The sequence below is a fragment of the Fomitiporia mediterranea genome, assembly GCF_000271605.1.
Source record: "Fomitiporia mediterranea MF3/22 unplaced genomic scaffold FOMMEscaffold_1, whole genome shotgun sequence".
Classification (NCBI taxonomy): Eukaryota; Fungi; Basidiomycota; class Agaricomycetes; order Hymenochaetales; family Hymenochaetaceae; genus Fomitiporia; species Fomitiporia mediterranea.
The window spans coordinates 7,128,249-7,142,585 of NW_006760386.1; the positions used below are offsets into that span (position 1 = coordinate 7,128,249).

Below are 14,337 nucleotides of genomic sequence, written 5' to 3' on the forward strand. Positions count from 1 at the left end.
GAGTGCATACATCAGAATTATTTTTTTTTTTGCGTTTCTGCGGGAGTTTGAATTTTCATCTCTTCAGTACTGAAGAGAAATTGGCGTGGCTTGTCGGCCGCCATGTTCAGCTTCCATTAAACCCGAACCTCCCTCAAGTTTCAACTTTCTTATCCTTACCTCTCCTTCCTCTGTTCACTAATTCTAACCCAACTTCCTAACAGAATCCTAAAATTCTGCAAAGACCACACCCTCTACCCATCCATCAAAGCTGGGGGGTACGGTACAGCCGGGTGGGCAATTAACGGGGACATCGTTGTTGACCTCTCGAGATTGAATGATATTGATATCGAAATGCCTCGCCCCGTTCCAGAGACTAATAATAAATCGGAGCATGGTGGGTTTACGAGGTTGAGGGATAGTCCGATTCAGGAGAGTGTCGGTGGGAAGGGTAAGGCGAAAGAAAGCGATTCTTCGAGCGTGATAGAGGAGAGAACAGGCGGGTTCGGTGAGAAAAAGGAGAGCAGGAACGGGAATGACGAGAGGAACGGAAACCCTTCGAATGGTAATGAACCGGGAATGGGAATGGGAACGGGGAAGAGGAGACGAAGTCCGTTCGATACGTCTACAGGTCTTCCACGCGACCCGTTCGTCGCGAAGTTCCTTCAAATGGACGGCTCTGGCAGCGAAGAAAACGAAGATGAAAGTAAAGTGGAGAAAGACAACTTGCCTTCTCCTCCAATTCGTCGTCGACTCGATAACACCCAGGCCGATACCAACACGCGTACGTCATCTTCCATTGTATCTGGTATTTCCGGTATACCTACTGTCGACCTTCGTGATCATGGCCCAGGAACCGGAACCATCAACTATAGTGAGAATAAAAGCGAGGACGGGGACCAGTTTCCAAATGTAGGCTCGGACAGCATGTCTCCCTCCGGGAGCGTGGTAGGGAGCGGGAGCTCAAACACCACCAGTACTGGTACTGATCGGACGATCTCCAATGATGGATCCTACATTTCCACTACCACCAACACGTCTATGTCCGTGTCCGGTTCTGGTTCTGGTTCGACGGCGTATACGACCCCCGCTGGTAGTACAGTGGCTACCAGTACTGGTAATGCCAGTGATGACGGGAAGGGTCTAAGCGACGTAGACATGGATGTGGACTTGGATGAAGGAAAAGAGAAAGAGAAAGAAGACGCTGCAGATGTGATTGGGACCGTCTCTGCTGGTTTAGCTGACCCGAGTGGTGTTATGGAGGGGTTACGACAAATGGTTCCTTCCCCTTCCCCTTCCTCCTCGTTTTCTCCCTCGTCTGCTGATGGTGTTAGTGTTGCGGTTACTTCTAGTACTCTTCCTACACCAACAAACGCCACACAGGCTCAAGCAAACAATACATCCTCTGCGCCAACTCCAACCCCAGCTCAAGACCCTTCCTCCACGACCACATCCCGTCCAGAAAACTTCAGCATCCGCTCCGTAGACCCCTTCGGATACATGAGCGGCCCAGCGAGTGCGCGAGCTCCCGCATACGTCTCGGGTGTGAGGCCGCAGAGGGGTTATGAGCAGCCTGCGTTTGGTCTGGGTGGTACTAGTACCACGACTGCTACTGCCGCGTATCCGCTCTCTTCTTCCGGGGGTGTGGGAGCAGGGGCGGGACCGTCGAGTGTGCCCATGGTTGTTGACTCCTCTTCCGAGGGCATCGGCTCGGGGACGGCGACGGGGAGGCCCGGGTTCTTGTCTGTCGTGAGTGACGTTTTCCTCTCGTGCATCTTATCTCGTATCTCGTGCGTGTTACTGACCGACGATTTAATCTATGCGACTTGTGTTTGGATTTGGAACGGAACACGAACGATAAAAATCAAATAGGCAGCTGCACCCGTTCACCCATATGCATACGTTTCCTTCGGTGCAGGCGTGAAACAGAAAGACATCGACTTGTTCACTGCTGCGCACCCGTTACCTGCTACGTCTGCGAATGGGAACATGTTGTCGAGTATTCCGTATCATGTTCCTTTGTGCGTCATTCTCATCTCCTCTCCCTCTTCTTTCGAAATTTATTCCTGTTTTTTTCATACTGACGCGTACAAATTTGACTTTATTTTGTTTTCTTCTTACGCGACGATTCTGCGGTTGTAGGGCAGCGCACCCCGTGGGCTCGAGCGTGATGATGCTCGGTGGATTCGGGTTCCTTTCCCGTCTACACGGACTGTCAATCGACGCGCTTGTTGAGGTGGAGATGGTACTGGCAGACGGAAGCGTCGTCTATGTGAGCGAGAATGAGCATCCTGGTCAGTTCCTTTTCCTTTACGCTTTTCCAACCACCACTACCCATTATTCCATATCCACCCCTCCAAAAAACATTGAAAAGAGCAAAATGCGATCGCTAATGATTGGATTTGCTTTTATTATACAGATTTATGGTGGGCACTTCGAGGTGCTGGACCTGCGTTCGGTGTCGTGACGAGGTACAAGGCGAAAGCGTACCCCGTTCCTGTCGTCTTTGCAGGGAACCTCATCTAGTACGTCTTCCAGTCTCCCTACCCTTTCTTCCGTCGGTGTATTCTAAATACCTATCCTTTATCTTTATTCCTCGCGACAGCAACTTCCACCCACACACCACCGCCTCACTCATCAAACACTTCCGCGACTGCGTCAAAGCCGCCCCTCGCGAACTCTACACCAACGTTCTCCTCACTGCCGGACCTGCCGACAAAGGTTCACTCGTCGTCGTTCAATTGTGTTATGTTGGGCCGAAAGAGAAGGGAAGAGAGTTTTTGCAGGCGCTGCAGAGCGTCGAGAGTGGGGAGAAGTGTTTGTTGAATGAGGTGTGTGAGAAGACTTTCTTGAGTCAGCAGGACAGCGTTGCGCAGATCTTGAGGGGGAAAGGTGGGTGCTCTCCAGTCCCTAAGTCTTTTCGCGTAACTGGATAAGGCTGATTGGTGTTTTGCGTTCTGCGTGTAGCTGGACGACAGTGGTACATCCGCTCGGCGCTGATTAAACCACTATATAGACTACACCTGCTCGTAGTTTGCCTCTCAGCCCCATACAATGAATTCCTGATCCGCGTTGGGCTAGTCATCAGGAAAAAGTCGCATTTCTTATAATGTATTGTAGACTTTGTAAAACATAATGTAAGTATTGTATATACATTGTAATAAAATTATAAGGATCTTACAGTTATTTGCAATGTATATACAATATGTATTTTACTTTTACAAAGTCTACAATGTATTATAATGAATCCGACTTTTTCCCAATGTATTCATCAGACGTGAGCATCCAGATATCTATCGATTTCTCTCGTCTCCAATATTATTAATACCTTCCCGACACCTATAGCTCTATCCAAGTCCCGCCGACAGCCTTTTACAATGTTGTACCAAAGCCACACAAGCGATCCAACGCCTGTTCTCCTGAGATTTGGAAATGGAGTTGCAGCGTGACACTTATGAGCAATACATACAAGAACAGTGCTTACTGGATAAGGATGAAATGCTAGAACGGTTCCAAAATGGTGATCATGCAAAGTATTTACGGCAATGTGCAGACATATGGGAGAAGTACCAACAGTGTTGCCAAGATGAGTAGGCAATGCAAGAACGGAGAGTTAAATACGAGCAGCTCGAGGCTCTGATTACCAACTTGCTTCGACAGATAAATGAGATGGGCGGTGATGTTTAGATGGTTCGCTATTCATGTACTGTATCTGCACAAGAACCTACCTTGATATTGTTTCCCCCGGAAAAGATCTTTAAAATATTGTTGCAAGTCTTGATGTTGCTGAATCTATATATAGGGCTTCCATCCCAGAGTCGGAAGAGATAGCCTTGTCTTCTACATTGTTCAGATCTAAACTAAACTATAGTTTATAGTATATATGCACATGTATAATATTTACACAGAAAAAGGTCCATTCCCCATCAATCTATCAAATCACACAATGCACTTGAACGAACGAACAATCAATCAAAACCACTAATATAAAGGATGAACAGGTCGGAAAGCAGCAGGAGTAAGTCATTCACTTCATTCAAACAACTCCACCAACAATCCCCCCTCCCAAATCACCATTAGCATTCAACCACCTCTCATACCGTCTCCTCATCTCATGCACAACAAACGCCGTCCCACTCAACATCACAAGCGTAATCACATCCGCTCCACCTAACGCAGTCGTCTGAAACACCCTCTGCATTACCGGAACGTATACAAGTGCGAGTTGGACTAGGACGGAAATCCCGACTGTTGTGATTAACATTTTATTTTGAGTTAGGTGGCATCCGAGTCCTCGGTTTTGCAGTGCGGAGACGAGGTCGAGGAAGACGAAGGTTGTGAATGTCTGTGTGGTTGAGGTTGATATATTAGTAATCCTTTTTAGATGAGAAAAGAGGAAAGTGGCGAAGAGGAGGAGAATTATTTTGTGCGTACGTACCATCGTCTGATCCCGACTTGATATCCGTGAATCGCCAAGGGCAGTCGCATAGATAAAGAGCGTACCAAACACGATCACAGACGCAGAGAACACCACCCTTCCAACTACCCGTCTACTAATCACTTCTTCGTCCTTCTTCCGAGGTGGTTTTCTCATCACAGCAGGATCCGCCGGGTCTACACCAAGTGACTGACTCGGCGGGCCTACACAAACGCAAACACACACAACAAAAAGAACCCCAAAAAACTTCAGTCAATGTAACAAAGAAGCGAGAGAAGGAGGAGAATGAAATAAGCAACGCACCATCCATAAGTATATTAATAAACAAAATCTGCATTGCATTAAGCGGATTATGCAATCCAAACATCGTGCTCATCGTAATCAACGTCAACGCCGCGACAGCCGTACTCAACTGAAACGAAAGGAAGTTTTGAATGTTATAGAATATCGATTTGCCCTCTTCTACAGCGGAGAGAATTGTACTGAAGTTATCGTCGACGAGGATCATGTCTGCTGCTTCTTTCGCTACGTCTGTACCGCTTTTGCCCATTGAGACGCCGATGTCGGCCATTTTGAGTGCAGGGGCGTCGTTTACTGGAACCCAAACGAGAAAATGAAGGACGTTAGTAAAAGATCAAGAATTTCTTGGTTTTGATAATGAAGTGAGTAGTTGAAGCGGATTACTTACCCCCATCGCCCGTCATCGCTACAACATCCCCACGAGCCCGATACGCTTCCACAATCGCCATCTTATGCCTCGGCGTCGTCCTCGCAAACACCGCAACACTCCCAATTCGATCTCTCAATTGCGCAGGTGACATCCGGTCAATCGCAGTTCCCGTCACGCACCCCGCACCTCCAGAAGGCACAATCATACCCAACTGTCTCGCGATTGCCAACGCAGTATGCTCTGCGTCACCAGTTATCATCACAACATGTACACCTCCAGCTTGTAATGCCGCGATCGAATCTGCAACTCCCGGACGCGGTGGGTCAAGCATACACTGGAACCCGACAAATACCAGACTTTGAGTCTGATCGAGGGTATCAACTGAACCGAAACCATACGCAAGTGCGATGACTCGTAACCCACGACTTGCCGCCTCCGTCGCCTTTGCAAGGATCATGTTCCGCAAAGTGGTGTCAAGAGCAGGCGATGCGTCGTCTGAAACGTAGTAGAACTTGCATCGGTCGAGCACTGATTCCAAAGAACCTTTCATATAACACCGCTCCCGAGTATCGGGGTCATTCATAAAGGACCCGCTCACAGCCATGTACTTCTGCTCGGAGTTGAACGGACGTTCTGAGAGGCGGTTGAATTCCTGTGAAGTTACATGACGCGGGAGTGAGATCATTAGTTCCAGAACCCTTGTTCACGATAAACGAGGAATAGCTATACGTACCGGTTGCGGGTCCGACAAGTCAAATATTCGCAAAACATTTATCAACGCCACATCGGTGGACTGCCCCACGAATACACCCAATTCGTTCTCTCGTGCATTATTACATACCGATCCAACTTGTAGCGCCTTCCTCAAAGTGGGAGTCAACTTAGTATTAGGCGGCAGACCATTCCCATTCCCATTCTCGACGACTATCATCTCGTCGACCGTGTAGATCTCAATGACAGTTTGTTCGTTTTTCGTCAACGTCCCTGTCTTGTCAGAACAAATCACGCTAACAGACCCAAGCGCCTCCACAGAAGGTAGCTTTTTGACAATCGCGTTCCGTCTTGACATCCTCAAAACGCCAAGAGCGAGCGTAACGGTCGTTACGATGGGGAGACCTTCGGGTATAGCAGCCACAGCAAGGGATACTTTACTGAATCAAGTCAGCTCGGCACGAACATTTTCCAAAAACAAAAAGAAGTAAAAAAAGGGAAGATGAGAGGAGAAGGGACGAATATATGGAGGAGAAGGGACGAATATATGAAGGAGAAAGAGAAGGGCGGACGAACCTCCAATAGTAAACATCTCCAACCAATGTCTCTTCTGTAAGATCCCAATGACGCATATGACGCCAATAACACCAAAAGAGAACATAGATAACTTCTTGGCTAGTTCGTCCATGTTAAGCTGCAACGGTGTGCGTTTTTCTTCGACCTGTAAATATTTAAAAATAAGTATAAGTAAACGTCGGAATACACATAATAAGAGACGATCAAGGGAAAAGGAATGGATGATGGATGATGGATGATGGATGATGGATATACTAGAATAGTACTGACATCCTGCATCATCGAAAAGATCACCCCAAACTCCGTTTGTCCACCAGTAGCAATCACGATTCCCTTTCCGTGACCATTCCTAACCAAAGTACCCATATACGCAATACACGTCCTCTCAGCAAGAGCAACCGTATCACCCGTTCTCGCTTGTTCCGTCCCACGCGAAACAGCCTCAATACTCTTAACAGCAGGCTTCGTCTCCCCCGTCAAACTGCTCTCATCAATCTCCAAATCCACAGCAGTCGTAAGTCGGATATCTGCAGGTATCCGATCTCCTACTGAGAATGTGACTAGGTCACCGGGTACGAGTTCGTTTGCGAGGATGTTTGTTGTTTGGCCGTCTCTATTCATTTCAAATGAGAGAAGAAAGGATTAAAGGGGGTAGGAAGGAAAAGGGGTAAGAAGTTAGTGTGGTTACGTTCGAGAAGAAGTAGGGGTGGGTAAAAGTGAAGAGACGGACCTGGTGAGATGGCAATAGTGCGGAACTAGCTTGTTTAGCGCTTCTAGTGATTTTTCCGACCGCCGTTCTTGTACGAAGCCGACTGCGGAGAAGGAGAAAAAAAATCAACTTTCAGAAACGTAATTACTAAGACAGATTGTAGCTGAAGAGACGTACCAGTAAGGACAATTAGAATGGCAATCGTAATGCTAACCGCATCATCTATATTATGCATCACAGCGGACACAACAGCACTCCCAAAAAGCAAGAGAATTAGCGGTTGCTCGTATATCGATTTGACGAATTTGATGAGGACATGTTCGGGAGCGGCGACGGAGAACTCGTTGTAGCCATGAATTTCTCGGAGAGGTGGGATAGCGCTGGAGGAAAGGCCATCTGTGAGTGATGTGTTGAAGTGGCTTGCTATGTCCTATCAAATTATCAAAATTATGATGCTTAGTTACGTTCATCAAGGAAGACAGAAATAAAATAAAATAGAGTAAAAATAAATAAGTATTGAGGCAAGGCTGACTGACGCGTACCTCTACTGTTGTGTGTGCATGGATAGATGATGGCGTCTCCTCCGTACTTTTCTCTACATGCCCATTAACATTCGCAGACCCGTTCATCATCAAACCTTCTTCCATTCGGTATGCTTCGGTGGAAGGTCTACCAGAGATAACACGTCCCAACAATTCCACGCCCTCGTTACTAACAATCCGTGCCAGCGAGCGTAGCTTAGACGAAGCAGAAGAAGCAGAAGAAGGTCCCGCAGCAGAACCAGACATATGTCCCGAGTCAGAAATAGTAAGAGTATTATGTCGTCTAAGAGTAGTGCTATACGCAAAGTGTGCGCTGGCGTCCTCAGAGGCGGTGGGCTGCTGCTCTGATCCTGAGAAGCCAGAAAAGTAAGCGGAGGCCGGGGGAGAGGCGTCGCGCTGTTGGTGGGTTAGGGATGCATAGCCTGGGCCCCTGCCTGCGAGCGGCTGCCGGGAGAGTGAGGAGGCTGTTGAGAAGGAGGAGATGTGACCGCCTGTGCCTGTGCCTGCACCTGCTGTGCGAGAGGCAAAGAGCGGGAGCTCGTTGGAGGCTGAGCGCTTTTTTTGGTGGGCGTGCATGATGGACAGAGTAGTTAGACAGTGGTAAACGTGATTAGGCGGTCATAGAACGACAAAGATATTCGAGGACATTGGTTCCGTGCAGGACCAGAGTAGACACGTCGTTGCCTGAACCGGAGTGTCCGCGTCGCTGATAGTCGTGCGAACTACCTTCCTAATATATACGCCTTACTCGTGCTCTTTCTTCGCTTGGCCTAATAATTTGGCGATGTGTAGTCATGAGGGCTTGTTTTAGTGCATTATGCAACGAAGCATCAATCTAGCAATGGCAACAGAACACAACATGTGTGTGCGTCATACATAGGAGTAACGATAGAATGTAGTAAAGCAAAGAAAGGAGCATCTTAAAGCAAACGTGGAACACAACAGAAATAGGACAGGGTGGAGCGCGCTGAGATACGTAATACATAACGCGAGTGCGACAAAACGGAACAATAACAAGCGTAAGGCGAAGTGAAGATGAGAGACAGCGATTGAGAGGGAGAAGGGATAGAAGGATGTAAATAGCATCGCGTGATATAGGGAAAGAAAAGAGGAGTCCAGCCCCGAGGACCTACCGTTCGCTCGTTAAGTACGTTGTACGCATATGGACATAAATTATAGTTCGCGCCCCGCCCGTCGGGAGTGGTTAACGACATCGCCGTTGTCCGGTGGCAATGTCAGCGCGAGGGTTGGTACACTCTAAATATGGGAAGACGATGCCATTAGCGTAGAGTTCGAAAGACAAAAGAAGGTCAGACGTTTGGACCAATGGATAACCCTTGGCTTAGTATGCTCGCCTCACTGAGACCAGCATATTGAGCGCTCAAACAAGCACGGAGAACTAGGGGACATTAGTGTAACAAAATGGAGAGAGAGAGAGAAAATGGCGAAACCAACGGGGAGGAGTGGAAGATAGAAAGTCAGACTTAATCAGCAATTTCTCCCCCACTCCACCCCACCCCTCACACAAGCAACGAACTGCATTACGTTATGTGAGTGGGCCCCAACCCTTTGGCAAGGGTGGAGTGGGCACGGGAGCCACCCGTGCAGTTGACATACGTGTGCATGCAACCTTTTAATGGGACCCATTTTTGCGCGAGTGGGGATGCCGTCGACAAAGAGGGGGCCCAGCCCCTCCTCGACGATCGCATCCGCTGCTCGTCCCGGGGACGCAACCGACAAGAACGGGGAGCCAGCCCCTCCTCGACGATCACACCCGCCGCCCATCCCAGCAGAGACGGCCAACAAAGAAGGCGGCCAGGCCCTGTTCGAAGGTTGCGTCCAGCCGCTCGTCCCGGGTACACAATCTACAAGAAGGGAGGCCAGCCCCTCCTCAACGATCGCTTCCCGACGCTCGCACCTGTAAAGAAAGAAGAAGAAAAAAGAGGAGAAGGCCTCGAGCCCCTCCTCGACGACCGGATCCCGCCGCTCGTCCCAGTCTGAAACGACCGATAAAATGGCATCTAGCCCCATCTCGACAATCACGACCCGCTGCTCGACTACATGATCTAGAAAAGAGGGAATCCAGTCCCCCTACAGGATAGCATCCTGCCAAAATTCTTTGATCAGTGTCAATACTCGGGAGTCACTCAATGACAAGGAATGCTTATTAACTCTTTGCTGTCGCATCCTGCCAATATCCTCCAGCTCGCATTGGTCCGGGTAAGATGACTTTCTAAGCTCCCCCTCAACAATTCTGCTACACCTATAGACGGAGTTAGGATGGATATGAGACAACGAGATGAAAAGGAAATCAGACAAACCTTAACCTCAGCCCGCTCGCGTACGTCCTGCGGTCCTCCTTATGACCCGATGACTCTAAGCTCTAGCATGACGTAAGAAGGCAATCTTTCTCTTCAGCCAGCCCAGGAACGAGTTCGACCGAGCCGGCTCTGCCGAACGTCCTCTTCCGACGTTGCGGGAATGCGCTGTAACCATCGAATGGGGAGATGGATTTGACATCTGCGGGACATTGATTATCCCGAGGCCAACACGCTGTGGTATTTGGCCATTTGCGGGCCACCACCAATCGCAACCAGGACTAGCCTTGTTGCTGGGACGTTTGTTGATGGGACATCTGGCTGCCTCCGCGAGTTCCGCGACGGGAACGGGCAAACGTTGAAGCGCGGGACGTCGTGATCTCGTTTCCCTCCCTTTCCTAGACGGTTCATTGTTCGCCACTGCAAAAGGCGGACTTGCCACTGTAATCGTATTTGCATACATTTCGTCGAGCTGCGGGACGTTGAAAAGGCCAAGTCCGAATAAACCACGCGCTCTAAATTGGACCGCCCTGTTACATGCTGGTGAGAACGTAGGCAGGTCCGGTGTCTCTATATATTCAATGTCGACAACCTCGAAACCTGAGGACAGCGCAGGAGAGGCGGCAGTGCCAGCCGCCGCCGACCGGCGAAGTTGTTTGAACACGTAGGTCGAATAAGACGGACTCTCGTAGCCCCCGTTCGGGCGCGTTGACGCTTTTCCGCCTGAGTGAGGGTCCCTCGACTGATTTGGCAGGGTACCCGTGGGGCGCTGGGCTAGCCAGGGTAGATACAGCTCCCAGCCGGTGGGAGCATTAACGGACGGGTGCCTGCACTCGTCAGCCTTGGTCATGGTGGGTTGTGGACATGAAGACACGCCCGCGTGTCCGCTTTCACTCTAGGAAGTGTATTAGTATAGGCTGCTTTAGTATGAGGAACGAAGGGCAGAGTACGAACGAAAGAGCTCGGCGTAGACATTGTAACTGAAGGTGGGGATATTGGCAGATAACGGTTCGAAGTCAAGATGGGAAAAGCTGAATGGCCAGAAACGCGAAGTTTATATATGGTCTGTCCAGGGCTGACACATTAGACCGGAGTGCGACTTGAATTCTCAAACATAGCAGACAGAGACAATCGTATCAAGTCCCGCTAGCTTTGACGCAAAAACTGGAACAACAGCCATGTCGGAAATGTGAAACACCAGAAAATATCGATAAAAGTAATTGATTTGAGACTACCAGTACCAGATTGCGTACGAATTCCTAGCTAGACGAGAAAGAACTCTGGTATTCTCTTATTTCGTAAGTTCGATCTTGCACAGGCACTTCAACCGCTCAAGCGTAAGGTCCGGGCGATGCAGCAGAAAAATGACGTGAAAACTATGTTAAGCGTGAAGGTGAGTGTCGAAGGAAGGAAAAGAATGTAATTGCAAATTAGTGATGCCCACCAGTTAGTACGACAAATCGCCGCAGACAGAACCCGCGACAGAAGAGGAGTATGCTTCTCACGACCATTGAACTACCAGACCGAAGCATTCCTTTAAACATCTTTTACTTGAATCTTCTCACGCATCAAAAATTATATGTTTCTTGTACAAATAACTTAATAATACATAATTCTATATGCGTGAGTTTTTTCAGACTGCTAGGAGCATCAAGAAAATTAATATGAGTGTAAGAAAAGAATGAATATGTCACAAAACCAGTTTGCGACCAAACGTCACGCTAGCATATTTCCATCCGACACCTCCCTTCGACACCTCTATTTATATTTATATCATTTCCCCTCCCTCTACTCCCATTCTCCTTTTTATGTGGGATTGTTCTTGAGCTCTATATACTAGTGGATGTACCCTCTGTTTCGCTGCTGTATATGCGTGCGTTATTTTTACGACCATGTCTCATTTTGTTACATTTGTTCAATTATACACGTCATATTAATTTATATTCTTGCTCAGTTTCCACGATATGACATACAAATCGTAGCTATTCATAATAAGAGTACAATAGTGTATATTTATTCTGGATGATTATGTACGAGTAATACGAAAAATATCGATTATAGCCGCTTGGTCAAAAATCACACAATTTCACTAGTATTAAGTTAATATACAATTAAATATCCTTTCGGATTCTTTCAAATTAGAAGACAGGGAGTAATGGCATGCATCTAAGTATTTTTACTCCTCATACTTTATTGACCGTCCGGTTGTAGATTTAAAGGAGGTGTTCGAAGGAACGGCGGTGCTCAAAGGATGATATTTGACTATATTCGTGAGAAACTGTTTCTTATTTCTGCTAATGTTACTCCAAGAATATTCTTACCACGAACCATTACTATAACTTGCATCCAAACAGTCATGTCTGGACGCGACCGCGACCTCCGCGATCCAGCAGACCGGCATAGGGACAGGCCTCGGGGAAGAGACAGAAGTCCAGGGCACCGTGATTATACACATGACAGAGATGAATATCGCGACAGGCGTCATCACCATTCGTGTTCACATTCACGCTCACCAACTCGGAAGCGGCGACACCATTCACACACGCCCTCTCCTTTGCGTTCGCGTTCATGCTCAAGGAGTCCTCGAAGAGCCAAAGGCAAAGAACGAGACCGAGATCGGGAAAGTAAACGTCGTTCGAGGTCGCGTTCACCGAAACGACACAGACGACGGCGGTCTCGGTCCAGTTCGTGCTCCTCTAGTTCCTCGAGTGATAGTGACAGGCATAGGAAGAAGCGAAAGGACAAGCATAGGAAGCGGAGTAGGAGTAGAGACAAAGATAGGAAGGAGAAGAAGAAATCGAAGAAGGACAAGGTATGTTATTGTCTTCACTGTCGTTCACTTCTCGAGACTCATTTCTCCTACAGAAGAAAAAGAAAGGCGCTTCGACGTCTCACTGGGGTAAATATGGTATCATAAACGAATCGAAGTAAGTGTCTGCATTGCATGAACTTGCACTAGTCTTAACTTCCCGGATTAACTTTAACTAACGAAATTGATTAATAGTATGTATGAAAAAGAAGAAGAGTTCCGAACATGGCTCGTCGAAGAACGCATGATCAACCCCGAAATCATTTCAAAAGACCAAACCAAAAAGGAATTTGCAAAATTTGCAGAAGACTATAACACAGGTCCGTTCTCCCCATCCTCCATCCCCAGATTACTCATTTTCAGGAATTAATTTCATAATAATTCGACAGCGACGCTCCCACACGAAAAATACTACAACATCTCATCCTACGAACGTCGCATGTCTCTCCTCCGGAACGGCGAAACGCTTCCACCAATGGATGACACATACAACCCCGACGCAGACCTCCGCGCGCATTCCAGTGCACACAAGAAACCCGTAGCAGAGAAAGAAACGTATATGAGTAAAGAGCAGTTACAGGAGTTGAGAAAGGTACAGCAGGAGAGGAGTCAGGTAGGGAAGATGAAGTTGATGGGTATGAATATCGGACAGTCGTTTGGTGTTAGGATGGATGGGAGTGAATTTGATGGCTGAGGTATTAAGTACTATTCGGGTATTGGCTGATGGGTAGAGTGATTCGAAATGTTTGTTCAGGTTATATATGAGGACTGCGCAACGAGTATCATCGGGCTTTGGTCCCTTACTCTCCACTCGGTTTTTGTATTATTAATATCGTCATCTGAAGGATGTACTGACGCTTATGCTCTCTCAAATTTCTCAGTCGAGATATTAATACACAGATGATTATTTTTGTCATTTTCGTCGTTTATGACAAATATGGAATCTTCATCCATTCTCTACAGTACATCAAACTCAGTCAATAATACACCCATTTACTAATTGGTTGGGGACAATAATATTAAGATGGTAAATTTCACGCGCACACTCTCTATAGATCTGTAGGTCCGAGTATACAAGCAAATATCCCTCTGCAGGTTTCCACATCTCGATAGTTCCGAGGCAGTGCAAGTTGCATTTGCTTAAGTAGGTGTTTCAGCCATTGCAAGACCTAAGCCGCTATTTATTATTACCAGTAATAACTATCACTCGGGTGTCGAGATCTCTTTTCGAGATAGCGTCAGACGAGGACCTTAATTATTTGAATATGCATACACGTGTACAGTGTATGTATGCATATGTGTGTTGATACAAGATCGCTCACGCAAATGGACAAGCTTTTGGTATCAGGGTATCAGGTATATAATGTTGTGGTATACGTGAAATACACGGCTTTTGCAGGAATATAAATGTGTTTATATGCTATCATGGTAGTCCAAATGAAGAATAAGAACAAGGAGTAAGTTAGAACTGAAGAAGAAGGAAAGAAAGAGAAAGCAAGTGAATAATAGTGGATATGGAGAATAGCTTAAATATGCAATACTAATAACAATAATGTCCAATGAATAAGTTATAAAAATGATTAAT

The 14,337-nt window shown here is 47.3% G+C and overlaps 5 protein-coding genes across 5 annotated transcripts; 3 read left to right on the forward strand and 2 right to left on the reverse strand.

Annotated features, from left to right (window-relative positions):
- Positions 1-198: 198 nt before the first annotated feature.
- On the forward strand, positions 199-3,008 carry FOMMEDRAFT_16737 (uncharacterized protein; the record flags this gene model as incomplete). Its single annotated transcript, XM_007262212.1, has 6 exons — positions 199-1,728; positions 1,852-2,000; positions 2,122-2,273; positions 2,399-2,504; positions 2,585-2,871; positions 2,947-3,008. Coding segments are annotated over exons 1-6 (828 nt in total), but the record flags the coding sequence as incomplete, so codon positions are not given.
- Positions 3,009-3,816: 808 nt separating this feature from the next.
- FOMMEDRAFT_101759 (Ca-transporting ATPase) lies at positions 3,817-8,201 on the reverse strand (the record flags this gene model as incomplete). Its single annotated transcript, XM_007262213.1, has 10 exons — positions 3,817-4,324; positions 4,418-4,620; positions 4,721-5,011; positions 5,106-5,739; positions 5,821-6,233; positions 6,375-6,519; positions 6,645-6,987; positions 7,105-7,186; positions 7,261-7,513; positions 7,626-8,201. The coding sequence occupies 10 exons, from the start codon at positions 8,199-8,201 to the stop codon at positions 4,016-4,018; spliced, it is 3,249 nt and encodes a 1,082-aa protein (XP_007262275.1). The 3' UTR covers positions 3,817-4,015.
- Positions 8,202-9,370: 1,169 nt separating this feature from the next.
- On the forward strand, positions 9,371-10,282 carry FOMMEDRAFT_16739 (uncharacterized protein; the record flags this gene model as incomplete). Its single annotated transcript, XM_007262214.1, has 4 exons — positions 9,371-9,597; positions 9,625-9,731; positions 9,797-9,888; positions 9,947-10,282. Coding segments are annotated over 2 exons (213 nt in total), but the record flags the coding sequence as incomplete, so codon positions are not given.
- Positions 10,283-10,350: 68 nt separating this feature from the next.
- FOMMEDRAFT_144286 (uncharacterized protein) lies at positions 10,351-11,149 on the reverse strand (the record flags this gene model as incomplete). The annotated part of the gene is made up of 3 exons (XM_007262215.1): positions 10,898-11,149; positions 10,405-10,838; positions 10,351-10,384 (listed from the first exon to the last, which is right to left on the reverse strand). The coding sequence occupies exons 1-3, from the start codon at positions 10,916-10,918 to the stop codon at positions 10,351-10,353; spliced, it is 489 nt and encodes a 162-aa protein (XP_007262277.1). The 5' UTR covers positions 10,919-11,149.
- Positions 11,150-12,357: 1,208 nt separating this feature from the next.
- FOMMEDRAFT_116782 (uncharacterized protein) lies at positions 12,358-13,640 on the forward strand. Its single transcript, XM_007262216.1, has 4 exons — positions 12,358-12,755; positions 12,809-12,870; positions 12,948-13,072; positions 13,142-13,640. The coding sequence occupies exons 3-4, from the start codon at positions 12,949-12,951 to the stop codon at positions 13,444-13,446; spliced, it is 429 nt and encodes a 142-aa protein (XP_007262278.1). The 5' UTR covers positions 12,358-12,755; positions 12,809-12,870; position 12,948; the 3' UTR covers positions 13,447-13,640.
- The last annotated feature ends 697 nt before the right edge of the window (positions 13,641-14,337 follow it).

Bases quoted from the DNA above. Each gene is read 5' to 3' on its own strand.
- FOMMEDRAFT_116782 (XM_007262216.1), top strand. From the start codon at position 12,949: ATGTATGAAAAAGAAGAAGAGTTCCGAACATGGCTCGTCGAAGAACGC. The intron at 13,073-13,141 runs GTCCGTTCTCCC...ATAATTCGACAG, and splicing joins TGCAGAAGACTATAACACAG to CGACGCTCCCACACGAAAAA.